This window comes from Pristis pectinata, chromosome 27 (assembly GCF_009764475.1).
Source record: "Pristis pectinata isolate sPriPec2 chromosome 27, sPriPec2.1.pri, whole genome shotgun sequence".
In the NCBI taxonomy this organism is placed as follows: Eukaryota; Metazoa; Chordata; class Chondrichthyes; order Rhinopristiformes; family Pristidae; genus Pristis; species Pristis pectinata.
In genome coordinates, this window is record NC_067431.1 from 19877802 (window position 1) to 19896187 (window position 18386).

Genomic DNA, 18386 nt, shown 5'->3' on the forward strand with positions numbered 1-18386 from the left:
AAAAGTTAATTTCACATTTAAGGAGGTTTAAATGACATCTTCCTTGTTACAGAGGATAGCATTTCTCTCTGGTATCTTGGCTTCATCCAATTATATCTGAGCAGTGGGCTTAATGATGAAGCAAAGAACAAGCAGGAGCTCTGGTACCATTCCGGTACAACTGATTTCATTCATTTTTATTTAATAAGACCACAACTGGAAACATTTCCAGATTTTGAGCAGAGTAAAGATTACAAGAACCTGGTGATTGTCTCTCTAACTGGGTTATGCAGTCTGGCTGTTATGAGTCAGCAAGTTGAAATCAATTAAATGTCAGAGTGGGGGATATGATTCATTTGTATTCAAATAACAACATGCATTTACATAGTGCCTCTGATTTGTTCCAAGGTGTTTCGCGGTGAATTGTCAGATAAATAGCCAGAGGCCCAAGAAAGGGGATGAAAGGCAAATCACCAAAATATTGGCAGAAGCAGTAGAATTTCCTGACGCAGAGACTGAAGGAGAGGTTTGGGCGAGGAGCACCCAACTCTCAGGGTTAGGGCCTGAGCAGCTGAAGGCATGGCCATCAGTGGTGAAGGAAAGGGGATGGGGAAGTGGGCGGGAGACCAGAGTTGGAGGAACACCGAGATCTTGGAGGGTTGTGAAGCTGGAAGTGGTTCTTGTGAAAGGGCAGTTGACTGTGCTGTAATTGGCCTCAGCACCAGTCCCACCCTCCCACTCTTTATCATCTCCCATTTGTTAAAAAGAAATCCAGCCATTTTATTGAAATTAACTGGATTTGTCTAAAATTGCTTCCCTGAAAAGGAATCCATCCCAGAGTAATGCCACCAGAATGTTAAATAATCCCAGTGACTGAGCTTGTTCCTTTTTCTTTTATCCAGATCCCGCTAGTCTGGTAAATGGCAATCACCAAACTCCCCTTAATGAAGCTTCAAGCAATCAGTCATCAAGATCCCAAGCCACTCCCAGTTCACTGGTCAGCTCAATTGAGAAGGATCTACAAGATATTATGGACTCTTTGGTGATGGAGGATGCTACATCTCCTGGTAAAAAGCAGGCAGCCAATGCCCAATCGCCTTTGTCTCCAATGGTTAATGGAGGTGGGAGATACCTCCTGTCACCCCCCATGAGTCCTGGTGCGATGTCGGTGGGATCAAGTTATGACAACATGTCCCCACCCTTCTCCCCACTGTCCTCCCCATCTCCGGGCAGCAGCAGCAGTTGCACGAGCCATTCCCCAGGCAGTCAGGAGCAAGGGCCAACATTGCCTCCAACTGTGCCTATTAGATCTTCAAGTTATAACCACACTGTGCAGCCTCCATCCCCTCGACCTCTGCCAATCTACAGTGGAGTGGCTATCGACCTAACCAAGTGCAACGGTCTTGGTCCAGCGATGCAGCGAGTGTCAGAGAGTCCACGTGCTCACAGGAAAGTGCCCAATGTCCATGAAACACCACCAAGCCCAACCCTTAACCGCAGAGGGTTTCCACTCGATGCCTTGAATTCAGTGATGCTTCATGAAACCAGGAAGATGCCAGAAAGTTCAAAACTATCCCTACAAAGTCACAACCTGCCATCGGTATCTGTTAGTCCAAGTGACTTCAGTGGTGGAAGTTCCAGAGTTCAAGTTGTGACCGTTCCGAGCAGTCCTAGAACTGGAGCCAAGTTTCACCCATCTTCAAGCCCAAGGACCAAAGGAGCTGCCCTTCAAGAAAGGCCTCCAAGTCCTTTCAGAGAGGCTAAGGAAACTCCCATTGATCGGTCCATCACTTCCAGCCCATCGAGGCAGATGTCCCCAAGGGGTTTCCAGACATTGGAGAGCCTAGGATATGTTCCTGTAAATCAGCCTGTCCAGTTACAACCAAGAAACCTTCAGCCTCCTGAGAGTCCCCGAATGAGTAGGCGAAGCATAGAAAGCATGAGAGAGTTGCCTCCGTTAAGTCCTTCCATGTCCAGGAGGGCTGTTCCGCTCCCCACGTTCTCAAATCTACCAAATTCTCCTCAAGCTAGGACCTCTCGAGAGATGGTCCATCATGACAGTCCCTCCCATCAGATGAAACTGGTCAAGGAAATGCCAGAAAGCCCTCGATTTAGACGTAAATTTTCATCAGGCTCATCCGAAAGGAACGAGGACTTCTCAGTGCACAGTACTCCCGGGTTAAGCACCTTAAGCGGTGGAAGGGGAGTCAGGGACCGCAGCCCATCCCCAACCTTGCTGTCTGTTGACCATCCACGGAAAACCTATGGGAATACTTTAACCCCGGCCCACAGCTTGTCTTCTTTGTCCATCTCAACACCACTGCAAAGCCCAAGAATGCAGAGGAAAATGGCGGGGGATGAGAGGATCCCAGTACCACGACAGCGGAAAAACAGTATTTCTGAAATCAGCGACAATGAGGATGAACTCCTGGATTATCACCGGCGGCAGAGGGAGGAACGAATCCGGGAACAGGAAATGCAGATGTTGGTGAGCTTGTTGTTTCCATTTTCCTTCAGCTGCTGAAAGGTGTCAAAACATAGAGCGATAAAGCCTCCCACTTCTCCATGCTGTTAATGGTTTTTCTCTCCTCTGCTTGCACCATCCACTCTTCCCTTAGTTTTTTCTCTTTCTCCTGTCTCTCCTTTCTTCTCTCTCTCTCCTCCCTTCTTCTGTTTTCCTCCCTTTTTCTTCCCTCTCTCTCTTCTCACCTCCGCTCCTTTATTTTACTCTTTCCTGTCCTTCATCATCTTTCTCCCTTCTTTCTCAGTGTCCCCTTGTTCCTTTATTTTCTTCCGTTTCTCTTCTTCCTTTTTATTTCTTCTCTTACTTCATCTTCCCTTTCTCCTTACTTGCCTTATGTACTTCCCTCTCTCTTCCCTTTGTCCTTTCTCTGGGCTCTTTTACATTCCCTCTCCCCTTGCAGTTATCATTTCACAGAGAACGTTCCGCAGCGAGGATGTCGTTGTGTGTCGACCTCAAGGTGCCTCAGGCTTTTATTGTCCACCTTCATAATAATCACTGTCAAACACCCTGCAGCAAAGTCAGGGAACTGTCCCAGTCAACAGAATAGTTCATATTGCACAATGTAATGGATCCCTGTGAATGATTTCAAGGCAGTAACCATTGAGATCCTCTGATAAATTATAAATCAGTTGAACATCAGATTTGAATTTTTTTTGTTTTTAAATACCTTGATTGGATTATACTCAATAATTTTTAGCAATCTGATATTACATTCATAAACTCTGAATTAAGTTCAGATTTCAACCTGTTCCTCATTCCCAGCTATCGATTATCCAAAGTGGATGTTTCATCATGTTTCTGGGCGATGTAGCTCCAACCAGCCCCCATTATGTCATACAGGCTTGCTGTTTATGTAACAAAATCTATATGAAATAGAGATGTTAATTTGACCACATTTTGTAAAAATCTCTGAAAATCATGAATTTTTTTACAGCGTTTTTTTCTCCTGGAATATTGTGTCACTCCAGCTGATAACCGGAAAGGTACTGAGAATTCCCCAGAATCCTCCTTTGAACAACTGTGTGACCTTCTATGAGAAGCATTACAGTACATTCAGTCATGAGATAAATAAGCATCACAGTGAGAAGTAACCCCATTGTAATAATAGATTTGTGCTTCATATGCATTTCCTGTAACTGCTATGCTCATTTTCTGTATCACACACTCCTTCCGTATGATGATTACACTCAGCTTCCCTCGCGGTTCCTTTCGTTTCTTGATGTAGTCACACTTGTTTTCTCTAACGTGCAGATTTATTTTCCATAGTGGCCACACCCAGTTATATAAATAATCTGCTGGAGGAACTCAGCAGGTCAAGCAACATCTGTGGGAGGAAAGGAATTGTCGACGTTTCGGGTCAAAGGTTCCCCACAGATGCTGCTTGACCCATTGAGTTCCTCCAGCAGATTGTTTGTTGCTTCAGATTCCAGCATCTGCAGTCTCTTCTGTCTGCACCCAGTTCTATAATGGCCACATGCATTCTCTGGTATGGCCACCCCATTCCTTGGTATGGCCATCCCATTTCCAAGTATGGTCACACCCATTCCCTCGAATGGTTACACTCATTTCCTATGATGGTCAAATTCATTCCCTGGTGTAGTAGTAAAGATGTACGAATATCTTTGCATTTTTCATTTGTGTATAATATCTTCATGAATGCATTGAAGCACAGCGGAAAGATATCCAAAAAGATAGAGGTTTATTTGCAAGACAACATACTGAAAATTATCTGTTGAGTCCCTAAGCTCTTGGTGCAAACTGAGTATCTATGACAATATTGCACTGTTGTAAATTAGGCGCTCTTTAATACTCTTGTGTCCAGTCAGGATCACAGCAGGAAGACAGGCGTAGATACACAGAGAACAGCATACTTCATTGAATGTAAGTGCACAATCTAAGAAGAGTATCAAATCACAGGCATAATTTTTAGAGCTCTCCATGTTTCTCACATATTACCCTGAAAACTCTGGAATTTACAATATTAAGAACTTACAGGAATGCATATCTTATAGGGTCCATTTCCTTTAACATCTGCATTTTCTGATATGCTCACACTTATTTTCTGTAACATTAACACTTATTTCCGGTATAGTCACACCCATTTGCTGTACGAGACACACTCATTTCTTGTAACGTTAACATTCATTTCCAGATATGATCAAACCCATCTGCTGTACCAAGCACACTCCTCTAATGCAATGGATATCTGTCTCTAGCTACAAACATACATCAATGTGCAATATAGTTCTGGGATTCTCTAACACCTTGCTTCATTTTCCATAGTTTGTGTGTTTCCTACCCCACCATTGACTTTTTCTTGGGTTCCTTATATTATGATGATTCACCAGCTGTTCCTGGGCAGGTTGCAGGGCATCAACAAGCAACGGGACCATGTAACTTAGTCCAGGTACATGTGTAGATAGTGCGGCACGTGATTTAAGTGTAGATTTCTAAACCATTACAGCAAGGTTTTCTCCAGAATAATATAAATACAGATTTCCTGGGAATGGAAACTGTGGAGGTGGGTAAAATTACATTCACAAGTACATTTAAACAGACACATAGGTAGAAAGGGTTTAGAGGGATATGGGCCAAACGCAGGCAATTGGGAACAGCTTGAATAAACATCTTGGTCGGCATGGACGAATTGGGCCGAAGGGCCTGTTTCCATGCTTATAACTCTTTGACTCTATGGTTATGTTACAAGTAAAGTGACCTTTGTTTGTCCATATTAGGCATTAATATAATATCTGTTATATATGAAGGATGTTCTTGAATTACTTCCTCCATTAATTAGTCAAAAATTGTATGAAGGCTCTGGGGAACTGACACAGAAGAAGGGGTGAGGACTGGGGCAGATCAGCCATGATCATATTGAATGACAGGGTAGGCTTGACGAGCACTGGCTACTCTTGCTCTTATTTTCTTATGTGCTTATGTTCATTAAGCAGGACAACCAATAACATGAAATGATACCAGGAGACCCTTCTGGCAGCTCCCACCCACCTTCATCAATGAAAGCAGTGGCATTCACTGTTACTCTCTCGGCTATGTACAATTAAAGGTAACACAGGTGTTCTGTGGGGAGGGTGAAAGGGAGAGGGGTTGAGAGGTGGGAAGAGGGAAAGGGAAATAGAGTAACAGGGAGAAAGAAGGAAAATGGGAAGATATGAGATAGAGGGGGAGGTAGTGAGAGAAGGTAGAAGAGGCCAGAAGAAAAATGTCAAGAGTGAGGGGGAAAATGGTGAGGTTAAGAGGGCAAATGTAGATGTTAAAGAAAAAGGCAGGTTACGGGAGATGGGGAGGGGTGGAGAGGGAGCTGAGGTAGGGAAGGAAAAGCAAAACCCTACAGATGTTGGAAGTCTGAAATAGAAACAGAAAATGCTGGAAACATTCAGCAGGTCTTGTAAAATGCTGCCAGATCTGCTGAGTATTTCCAGCCTTTTCTGATCCTGTTTGAGCTGGAGATGGAAGTGAGAAGAGGAGTAGGTGGAAGATGATGCAGGAAATGCTCATCAGGTCAGGAAGCTTTTGTGAAGAGATGACTGAGCCTAGAAATTGATCTGCATTGTTAAAAACTTACTAAAGGGTATTTGTACAGCAAACCGACAACCGTTTTGGTTGTAAGATCACCACTGCAAGATTCAGTAGGCTCCAGGCAGCTGACTGGCTGTTGCACACTTTCCTTCATGTACAGCACAAAGGACTGGGGGGCTAGGACTTGAGGAGAGCGAGACAATTACTGTAAGTCAGAGGGGTGTTACATAGTTCCACTACAGAGGCAGCAGTGCCCAGAAACCACAACTGTTCTGTCTGTTACCAATGACAGCCACACATGAGAACATGAGCTAATTTCCAGGGCAACACTCCACTAGGGAACTGTGTACATCTGTTCCAGAAATTGTGTCATCAGCAAAAGACTGAATCATAGCCCGAGTACCCGAATATAATTGCAGTCTGGAAATAAACAAGTTTTAAGATGTGTAGCCCTTTAAAAAAAAATCAGCACTGTGTAGTGAATCGTGAGCTGAGTTCCCTGAAATAATTGCAATCTAGAAATAAACAATTTTAAGATGTGTTTCCCTTTTTAAAAAAAAAGCACTATGTATCTGAATTTATAGGCCACAAGAGGGGATGATTCAGGCTGATGTCCTTTCAGCAGAAGTGGGCCTGCAATGTGCAATTGTTTTTGCACTCGTAACCACAACAAGTTTCTAGCCCTGAGAGTGACATTTCCTGTAGGTGATAGGTCAGAGTACAGGCATTCCCAGCAAAACAATCGGTACGTACATTGAGGGAAATGGACTGTTGACATTTTAGGTTGAGGCCCTTCATCTGGACTCCAGATGAAGGGTCTCGACCCAAAACATCGACTGTCCACTTCGCTCCATAGATGCTGCCTGACCTGCTGGGTTCCTCCAGCTTTCTGTGTGTTGCTCCAGATTCCAGCATCTGTGGTCTCTTATGTCTCGGTACGTACATTGGCCGGTCACCCAGGCCCGCACCAGCTGCACATTCCTGCTGCCCTGATGATCTCCATCGGATGAAGCAGGAAAAGTATCGTTGCTCAGCACAAAGCTGAGTTGTGTGCATTTACTATTGAGCATCACTGTGCTCTGTCTTGGGAGCACAGAGACCCCAGTTAGAAAATGCATACAACTCAGCTTTGGATGAGGACAGCTGGGCTAATGGATGCTTTCCACCACCAGGACGGCTGCTTTGGCATACACACTCTCTCTCAACTCATTCATGGATAATTCTGCCTTTAGTGAACTACCTGTTCAACTGCACTCTAACCAGAGCTGGTCCTTTGGAGACGAAACCAGAGGGAGAGGAGGTTAGAGGACAGTGGACTTGGGTTGTCTTTTCGTTTGATTTTACCATTTCAAATTCCCATCCAAATCCACCCTCAGTCTTGCTCGTCCCTTTCTCTGAAACCTCCACCAGTCCTAAGACCCTCCAGGACCTCTGCACTCCTCCAATTTTAGCTTCTTGCACATCTCCAGTTTTTTGCTCCGCCTGGGCCCCAAACTGTGGAATTCCCTCTTTAAATCTCTCCATCTCTCTTTCTTCCTTAATAAAACCTGGCCCAATATTCCTTCGTGTATCTCTTGCCAATTATTGTTTGATCACATTAGCAGAGCATCTTGGGACATTGGCTCTTCAGTTCTTCTGTGCAAAGCTGAAATGACTTGATTGATTTCTTTGTTGCTTTAAATGAGACACAGAAAATGTGAAACGAGTGGATTTAATCTGAGAGATGTATTGCATTTCCAATAAATGACGCAAGCTCTTCCTGTCGATTAATGCAATTTTTCCTCTCATGCAAGGTGTCTCAGCTGTGCAGGGATCCGCACTGTTTCTAAGCAACAGAAAGTTTCCCTGTCTAATCTGCAATGAATGGCACCTCTTTTTAGCACACCTGATGGTTCTGTACATGTAGAGTGTAATTAAAACCAGGGGGTGTTGGTCTGGGTGAGGACATTGGTGACCTATCCCGTCAGTGAATTTTGGAGGATTCTTCAATGTTGGCAGTAGCATCTGGAATACTACTGACTACAGTAAGGCACATATCAGAGGGACTACCAACAGCACAGTGACAGCTATCACACTTCCTACACTAAAGCTGTGACTACATTTAAAAAAGAACTTCACTGCTTTTGGGACTTACTGAGTTTGTGAAATGCATATGGAAACACATCTTCCTTTTGTTGTCCTTCCTGCATTCGTCTCTCTACGATGTGATTCATTGAGAGCAGATGCTTCACTATTTCAAGATGTTGTTGGCTGTGGATGGTGGACCCACCTGAAGCTGTGCTTGTGGGAGAGTTACTGCTCCCTCCCCCATTTCCTCTTACATTGTCCCTTGTCCCAAATTGTTTCTATTGGCTACTCCCAATCACGGGTTAGGATTGCCAGTTGCTCTGGGATTGTCCTGGAGTTTATGGAAATTGAAGATTAACCTCCCTGACACAGCTGGATGTGAATCCCGGGGAAAAATATGACTGAGACATTAAACAAAATATTTTGGCTTTCCTTAACCACTTTCATCTATCTACTAAAGCAAACCCTTGGATTCTCAATGTCTAAATGTATTATAGACAAGGTCATAAAAAATAGGTTGCCTGATATACAAGATTAATCTAATTAGATAACAATAGTTCCAATATTTTTTTCCAGTTGGGATAGGAAGGTGGGATCAAATAGAGGTCGTGTGATGAAATCATCTGGAATATGTCAAATCAGAAATGGTCACACAACCTTCATGAAAATAAGAAAATGTGGAGGTAGAGTGGGGGAGGTTTAAACAAGAAAGGTTCTGCCCACAATGGCATTTTAAACCACACTAAAAGACAGTGAACATTTTCTTTCCATGCCAAGTCTTCAACAGTACCAGAAATGCAAATGTTTTTATTATTAGACACGCTATACTGTAGATTACTTCATGCTGTGGGAAGTGCTTTGAAGCAGATTTAAATGTCACTTCACCAGGGAACCAGAAGTCCTTTAAACCAACTCATTCTGACCTGGTGATGAACCTAGGTTCTCAGAGTGTGTGAACGTTGCCTTGTTTAACAACCAACATCCGCATATCCTCCATTGCTGGAAATGTAAATTAGGTAATGTTCCCAATTAACAGGGACAGGGGGATCCCAGATGGGATACAAACCCACACCCCATCTCTTCACTCTGCCACATACTCAGCTGATGTGGTCACCACAGGCATTTTCAGAAAATTTGACTAAGAATTCTCAATGCCTTCACTGTGTGGGAGAATTCTGCACTGAAATTTTAAAACCCACAAGAATCCAGCCTTTAATCAAAGAATCTTGACAGCTGGATTAGTGTTAGAGATAGCTGGGACACACTAGACCAAGGAAAAGTGGTCCATCTAGTTCACCCTCTTGTGCCCTGGTGGTCACATGATACAATGGAGTTTCTCTCGAATGACAACCAACCTTATCAATCATTGTCTACAACCAAGCCCAACATGATGGAGGGCATTAGGTACTTAGGGCCCAAAGTCACCTTTTCTCTTCCAACCATGCTATGCTCAACCCAGATCAGGTTTCAATTCTTCATTTTCTTTGGCAGTCCCTTGGGGTTTGTGGATGACTTGCTTCCATTTTATCTAAGTGGGTTCTGAGGTGGTTAGTGAGACTAGTGTGGGATCTGCAGACTCTGCCATATTCAGGGTAAGAGGAGCTCAGTGCCTTCTCAATACTCTGCCAGTTTGAGAGATCACAGGGAGTCTGGTGTCAGACACGTGGCCCACTCACCTGAGTTAGTTGAGTGTAATCCAAGCCTCGATGCTGGGGTTGTTGGCTGTGAGGGTTGACATATCCTGCTAGTGTAGTTGGAAGATTTAGTCAAGACAGCACTGGTGTTATTTCTCCAGTATTTGAGATAACCTTTATATCAAGTACATACCTCAAATTACTCATATATTGGTCCCCAACTTGTTATTTTCTCAAAGAAAATTGGCTTCAAATTGCACCATTCAGGAGGAGACTCATCTTTTGAACCGCATATGCCCCAGGGTGTGTTTACTGTATACATGTATACATTTCTCCCACCACTTTCTCCTGAAGTCATGCACTATTGTTTGGCAGTCCAGAAACTTTACTTGCCCAAGTATCAGTGTTTGAAGGATGACAAGGGTCAGATGGTAATGTGACCCAATTCTGCTCTACAAAGCCTGTGGATGAATTCTGCACCCAGAGTCTTTGCAGAGTGACTGGGAAAGGAAGCCCCTGAACAATGTATCCACCTCAAGGACTTTGAAGCTAGTTGCAGGTCTCCCAGTTGGGTTGGTTACCAATGGGCAGAAGCATTTAGAATAATTGGCAAACAGTACAGAAACAAAATGAGGAGAGATTTTTGATGCAGTTGGTTATGACAATCAGCAATGTATTACCTTAAAAGATAAGGGAAGTAAATTCAGTGATAACTTTCAAAGTGAATTAGATAAACATGGAGAAAGAATGGGATTTATTGGATATCTCTTTCAAAAACTCAACTTGGCCATGAAGTGCTGAACTACCTCCTGTCTTCTGTATGTTGTTTGTGATCATTAAAAAGCCTATTGACTGCACATGAAGAGCATATGATAATGAGGGATGATCTTATTGAGGGGACATGAAGGTTAGATGTTGAGATATTTCCACAAGTGGGGGAGTCTTAAACAAAGGGACATAGTTACAAGATAAGGGAGCTGCATAGGAATTTCTTCTTGCAGAAGGTGGTGAATCTCAGGAACTCTCTACCTTGGAGGGTTGTGGTGGCTAGTTCAATAGAGGGAGTTAAGGAGGAGTAGATATATTTCTGAAAGATCATGGAATTCAGGGCTATGGGGGACTGGCACAGAAGAGGAGCTGAAGCCCGCAGCAGATCAGCCATGATCATATTGAATGGTGGGGCAGACTTAAGGGGACATGGCCTACTCCTGCTCCTATTTTCATGTGCAGAATGAGGGATTCCATGATCCCTGAGCCACGCAAAATTTATGCCTGAAGCTCACATAATAATTTCCTCATTGTCCTGCCAGTGAAAATGTGACTCATATAGGTCCTCCCGCATCAGGGAGCCATGGAAACCATGTGTTTGTTGTGCTGGGTGACATGAGAATCCCAAATGAAAAAGCGCATCTCTAATCAGAATAAGCTGGGGCTCTGTGTTATTCTTCTCGTTCAGTCACTCGTCTCTTTTCGGCACCCATATCCCTCCTTCTCTCCTCTTCTGTGGACTTTGTCTCCTTGTTGGGCTACAGTTCCAGGGAATTCGGGTATTCGGCTGCAGTTCCATGGCAAATAGAAACTGTGGGAAACTGGTATTGGGGTATAATTCTGCCAGGTACTGGAGTGCAGATTGAGAGTCACTAGGTACTGGGGTACAATTCTACAAGTGGTAGGTGTTGGGGTACAAATCTATATCACTAGGTTTTGAGGTAAAGTTCTGCAGGCACTGAGTATTTGGGTGCATTTCTATTGGCATCAGTTATGGGGATAGACTTCCATTGGCATTAAATATCAAGGTATGGTTCCATAGCTGCGAGTATTGGGGTACATTTCTATGGGAGCCATGTCTTCGGGTACACTTCTTGATGCAGTCATCATTGGGAATGCAGTTGGCTGGCCACCAGATATTGGGATATTGTTCTATGAGCAGTAGGTATCCCTAGTAACTTACCTAATTACGTATTCATTGTGTGTAAATGTGCATGGTGAATATCAAGTCAGCTGTGTAGCCTTGGATCTCAATGCTATCCTTGTCCAATGTCCAATGTCAAGATCCACACACTTCTGATCATTGGAGACCAAATGGGAACCAAAATCTTGTTCCTGCCAGCTGGAGCACAGGGAGCAACTCCCTTGCCATTGTCCAACATAGTAAGGGCTCTTTCAGGCCCACCTGAGTCTTTGGTTCACTGTCTCATGTAAGGGACGGAAGTCTGAACACTGCAATGAACTCTGAAACTCAGTAAATATCAGGCATCCAATCTGGACCAGAATCACTCGCCATAACCAGCTTACTGATTCAGAAAGCAACTGTGAGAGGAACTCAGCGGGTCAAGAAGCATCTGTGGAGGCAGAAGGATGGACAACGTTTCGAGTCGAGACCCTGCTTCAGGACTGAGAGTGTAGAGCAGAGATAGCCAGCATAAAGAGGTTCTCTCTCACTTACTCACGGATTCTCTGAAGGATTTTTACCTTGAATCTCCACAGGGATTTTGATTACCTTAACATGTCCTACAGGCTTAGCAGGTAATGAAGTTTTTTTTTGTTTGACAGATAGTCACTGTTTTAATGTAGGAAAGTGGTTTAATGGCATCTTAATACTTTGACTGCACACGTGGCAGGTCTCAGTGAAAGAGCCATACAGCAATGGTTAGTGTCCTATTGGTTCTGTTAGATAAATGTGGAATGTTATGTCTGTGCCAAACTGGAGGGAGGCTCTAGATAAAGCTTCAGAAGAAAGGCTGCGTGTCATAGCAACTCATAAAATATCTGCCAGTGGATGACATTTGGAATTAATTACATTTCTCTGCACCTGGTTCCCAACACCTGCCTTTCTCAAACCTACATTACCTGGGTGCCAGGAGCATCCCATGTTAAAGTGACGAGCTTCTGTGGCTTCACTCCCTTTTCACTTACCGACTGGCGGAACTTTTTAAAGCAGGTCCCTTCCTGATATTTCCTATCACCTCTTATGTAACTCAGTGCCAGATTTTGTTTGACACCACACCTGTGTAGTATCTAGGGATGTTTTATTAAAGCTGCTACATTAATGGAAATTGTAGTTGTTTGAGTAGTTCCTCAATTTACAATGGTTGATTTATGATTTCTTGCTACAATGGCATTGACTCCTTGTGTTACGAACCTTCAATTTACAAAGCTATTATTCACGATATTAAGTGGCACATCACTCTCCACCCACAGGCATTCATTGTACCAAACACACGTAATAAATTTCACCCAGTCTGTTCCATTTACAAAATTTAATGTAAAAACATTTTCCAGGAACGCATCTCTTTTGTAAATTGAGGAACTGCTCTATCACACTCACCATTAGGGCAGCCATTGGACACATTCTAAATGAGTGCAAGGTTACCATTAGTGAGGTCTTTTACATGCCACAAGGAGGCACAAAACACTTTACAGCTGATAAAGTACTTTTTGATATGCAGTCACTGTTGCAATGTATAACTAAGCGTGGTGCCCACTTATTGTCCTCAGATCCTAGATTAAACTGGTAGGGCTGGTTATCTGAAATTGTTGAATTTAATGTTAATGACTTTGCTGAGAAAGTAAGCAGCATGATTTGTAAGTCTGCAGATGACACCAAAGTTGGTGGTGTGGTGGACAGTGAAGAACATTGTCTAAAGTTCCAACAGGATCTAGTTCAATTGGGAAAGTGGGCCAAGGAATGGCAGATGAAATTTAACTCGGACAAGTGCGAAGTTATGCATTTTGGAAAGTTAAGCCAGGGCAGGACTTAAACAGGAAATGACAGAGCCCTGGGCAGTGTGGTAGAATAGAAAGACCTGATGGTACAGGTACATAGGTCGACAAGGTGGTGAAGAAGGTGTATGGCATGCTTGCCTTCATCGGATGGGGCATTGAGTACAATGTATAACTAAGCATGGTATCTACTTACTGTCCTCAGATTCTAGATTAAGCACAAGGTCCATTTGATGCAGGAATGTCAATAAAGTGACATTATTTATAATATTGAATATTTGCTCATTAGAATAGGATATCTTTATTAGTCACATGTACATTGAAACGCACAGTGAAATGCATCTTTTTGCGTAGAGTGTTCTGGGGGCAGCCCACAAGTGTTGCCACGCTTCCAGCGCCAACATAGCATGCTCACAACTTCCTAACCCATACGTCTTTGGAATGTGGGAGGAAACCGGAGCACCTGGAGGAAACCCACGCAGACACGGGGAGAACGTACAAACTCCTTACAGACAGCAGCCGGAATTGAACCCGGGTCGCTGGCGCTGTAATAGCGTTACACTAACCGCTACACTCCCGTGCCTCCATGAAGTTACACAGGAGAGTAAATGTTGAGTGAAGTGTGAAGGGATGGTGCAGTAACACACTGCAAGGTGTTATCCAGTGAAAGTGTCAGGTGGGCATTCTTCAGCTTGTGAAATCAGGCAGTTCATATATAAAGGCAGTTCAACTGTGTCAGAAACCCAATGCACCCAATGCCAGCTTTTAATTTTATGATCCTTCCCTACCACTCCAGGTGTACCAAGCTCAGATTTTCTAATTCTCCTGGAACTGTGAGATCTCACTCAAAAAATTTGGGTGTCAAATGTGAGATTCTCCTGCATCTTGAATATTCAACTTGGACAAGAGCATTAGCAAGGGCACTGGTGGAGCTGAAATATTGTAAAGGGCAACAAGGATATTTAAACGTTTAATTTTCTAGCATCTTGCACGGTGCCACTTTCAACACATATTCAATTATCCAAACGAACCAATCACAGACCACTCCCAGAGTTTATATTATTGACCTTTCAATTTATCAGGCAGACTTTCCGTCACTTAGTATAATTAACTGTCACTCTGACGTGCAGTCATTGATTGGTTACAATGCAGGATTGCAGCTAATTCAAGAGCCCTCATTACTAATTGCTGCATTGTCAGAGTATAATGGGACATCACAGGGAGCTGTGGTTGGGACAACATGGTTAATTGACAAGACTGCGTTGTCTTACGTAATGCTATTATTTTCAGGAGATTCACAGTTTGTGTCTTTGAGGGAAGGTTGTGAAATGTGTGCATTTTTCTCATGTCTGCTCATGTGCTGTCTGGTTGGAGGTATCTGCATGGGCAATATCTGTTTGCTCAGCTGTCCTGCTGTGTTGTCAAGTCAGGTGGTGTCTGGTCAGCTCATGACTGGTTAGGAGGTTGTGTCTGAAGCAGTTTATATATAATTTTAAACAACATCTGCAATTGAGTCCAAAAGCCCCGGCTCATCTCTCTCCCCTGCTCTGAGCCCAGTGGTTTTCATCCTCTTCTTCCACAGGGATGGAGACATAAGTCTCCATGAATCTCAGTAGTCCATTGGGACATCACACCATGGCTGTCCTTCCTTTCAGATTGACACCAAGGTTATTCCACTGGGGGAGATATCACCTTGGTGAGATGGGGGACAGTTTAACCCCCTTTTCTCCCCCACGATGTTTCTAACGTATTGCATGAATGTGGGGAGAATAAAATGGGATCAGTGTAAATGGGTGGTTGATGGTTGGCATGGACTCTATGGGCTGAAAGGCCTGTTTCTGTGCTGTATCTCTCTATGAGGAAGTGCAGGCAAACATCAGAAGAGCATAAGAATAGGAGCAGGAGTAGGCCATCTGGCCTGTCGAGCCTGCTCCACCATTCAATAAGGTCATGGCTGATCTGGCCGTGGACTCAGCTCAACCTACCTGCCTTTTCCCCATAACCCTTAATTCCCCTACTATGCAAAAATCTATCTAACTGTGTCTTAAATATATTTAATGAGGTATCCTCTACTGCTTCCCTGGGCAGAGAATTCCACAGATTCACTACTCTCTGAGAAAAGCAGTTCCTCCTCATCTCTGTCCTAAATCTACTCCCCCGAATCATGAGGCTATGTCCTCTAGTTCTAATCTCACCTACCAATGGAAACAACTTTCCTGCCTCAATCTTATCCTTTCATAATTTTATATGTTTCTGTCAGATCCCCTCTCATTCTTCTGAAGATTGAAATGATAGCCTTCAAAAGGGAACCGGATAAGTACTTGAGGAAAAAGTTTCAGGGACATGGGGAAATAAGCAGTGGCAAGAAGGTTAGCACAGATGCAATGGGCCTAATGATTTATATTTCATGATGCTAAGACTGTGAGAGGTAATTAAACATCAAACGACAAAGTCTGAAACCTCTGGGTACTTCAAAGATTGCGCCAACTGGATGTTAATTCTACTTTGTCTCCCAACAGGATGATTCAGGTACCATAAATAGCCAGAGTACAGTCACACTGGAGCCTGCACAGTCATTTAGAGCTCAGGTGTGGAATGGGGGTTCTGACTGAGGCCAGGGGCCTGTGTTGGGAATGGAATGTAGTGAGATTGCCACGAATTACAAGAGTAACAGGTGGTGATTTTGTGAAAAGCCTTTGTTTTAATATAGAAAGCTAGAGACAGATGTTTCTGTTACACATGTGTTGCAGGCTGCTGTATTATTGTCCCAAGGTTCATTTGGAATATTGCACACCCTTACACAATATCAAAGTGACATTTAAGAATTCTAAAAAGTTGGAGAAGAGGCACCAGCCAAACACAAAACCCCAGCACAACCCCAAAAGGCCAAATGGCCTCCTGCACTGAGGTTTTTGGCATTACATGTATCAGTGCAATCATTATCTTAACCAACTCCAGTAAAGGGCTCTAAAGGTGGTTGGAAAATAGGTTGTTCATAGGAAACTAGACTTGAGGGGCTGAATGGCCTCTACCTGTTGCCATCCCACTTGTGCCTTCCCTCGAATAAAATAAACACAAAGGAAAACTGAATGTGGGGTATTAAAGATGGACAACCACTTGGCAATATTAAAGTCACCCCACAGAAGTATACTCCTAAATTAATGAGGCAGGTGTGAGCAGTTAAGGATCAAATCAATCCACCAGAGGGAGCTGATGAGCCATGGTCTGGAATAGTGGCCAGGCCAAAATCTCAGGCCTAGAACTTTGCATTGACTTATCCATTTAAAATTTGGCCACCACATTTGGGTGGAGTGCATCAGTTATGGCTTAGGAATCAGTATTTTTGCTTATTGAGTCATGAATTTGTAGATTTTAGCTACACTTCAGTCTTGTACACATACTGCACTGTCGAAGGTGCCACATACTAGACGAGAAGTAAAAACCTCTCGATGGATGGAAAAGATCTCATTGAAGTGAGGTGTGAATCCTCTGTCTTTCTGACCCAGAGGTGAGAATGCTATCACTGATGCAACTCAATGTTGGAGCTGAATAAGCATATGCTGAGTGGCTGTATCAGATGGAGCTGTGTATACGTGATTGCTTATCTATTGCTGTACCTGTTAGTGCTGGGAATTCAGACAGTTATTGTCTGACTTAAAACAAAAGTGTTCACTGACCTCAATACAATCTGAGTTGCTGGTCAGACTTTATTTTAACATTCCCTACACACCCACAGCAAACTCAGATACATTACAGCATGCCAGTTGTAAACACAAGGCGTAGGGTTAAGTCAATCAGAATCTTAAGCTTGTTCTGCCACACAATTAATCATGGCTGATCTGTGGCTTAACTCCGTCTATTCCGCTAAGTTTGGTAACTCACTCCTGCCTGATGTAAGCTCAGTTTTCAATCGATCCCCAACGTCAACAGATTGTTGGAAGAGAGAGTTGCACACTGTTGTTCCTCCTTGCTCTGGACTCCACTTTCCATGACCAGTGCCTTGATTATTTTAAACATTTCAATCAGATCATCATTTAATCTTCTGCATTGAAGAATGAAACCTAATCAACGTTGCATACGTGCAGATCTGAACCTGTTGTTTGAGACTTTTTTTTATGTGTAATTGGTCCCAGGATGTTAATGTTACCGGCAATGCCAGCATTTATTGTCAATCCCTAATTGCCCCTTACCTGAGAGGCAGTTGAAAGTCAACCATCTTCTTGGGTCTAGAGTCACGTTGAACTGATCAGGTAACTGCGCCAGATATAAATTGGAGAAGCAAAACTCTGCAGATGCTGGAAATCTGAAATAAAAACAGAATGCTGGAAACACTGACAAGTTTTGGTATAAGTTAGTAGGCTGGTTATCTGAAATTGTTGAACTTAATGTTAATGATTTGGATGAGAATGTTGGTGGCATGATAAGTAAGTTTGTGGATGACAGCAAAATTGGTGTTGTGGTGGACAGTGAGGATGGTTGTCTAAGGTTACAACAGGATCTAGATCAACTGGCAAAGTGGGCATGGAAATGGCAGAAGTTATTTAACTCAGACAAGTGCAAAGTTATGCATTTTAGGAAGTTAACCCATGGCAGGATTTATACAGAAAATGACAGGGCAGTGTGGTAGAACAGGAAGACCTAGGGGTACAGGTATATAGTTCCCTGAAAGTGGTGACACAGGTAGACAAGGTAGTGAAGAAGGCGTATGGCATGCTTGCCTTCCTCGGACAGGGCATTGAGTACAAGGTTTGGGATGTCATGTTACAGCTGTACAAGGCGTTGGTGGGACCACAGCTGGAATATTGTGTGCAGTTCTGATCACCACACTACAGGAAGGATGTGATTAAGCTCGAGCCGGTGCAGAAAAGATTCACAAGGATGCTTCCAGGACTGGAGGACTTAAGTTATAAGGAGAGACTGGA

The 18386-nt window shown here is 43.4% G+C and overlaps 1 protein-coding gene across 3 annotated transcripts in view; it reads left to right on the forward strand.

The window, feature by feature from the left end:
• phldb1b (pleckstrin homology-like domain, family B, member 1b) overlaps nt 1–18386 on the forward strand; it is a 300640-nt gene that overhangs the window by 186015 nt on the left and 96239 nt on the right. For all 3 annotated transcript variants that reach the window (XM_052039867.1, XM_052039868.1, XM_052039869.1), the window contains exon 6: nt 882–2467. In XM_052039867.1, coding sequence (XP_051895827.1) covers nt 882–2467 — 1586 coding nt within the window. The remainder of the gene's footprint in view (nt 1–881; nt 2468–18386) is intronic.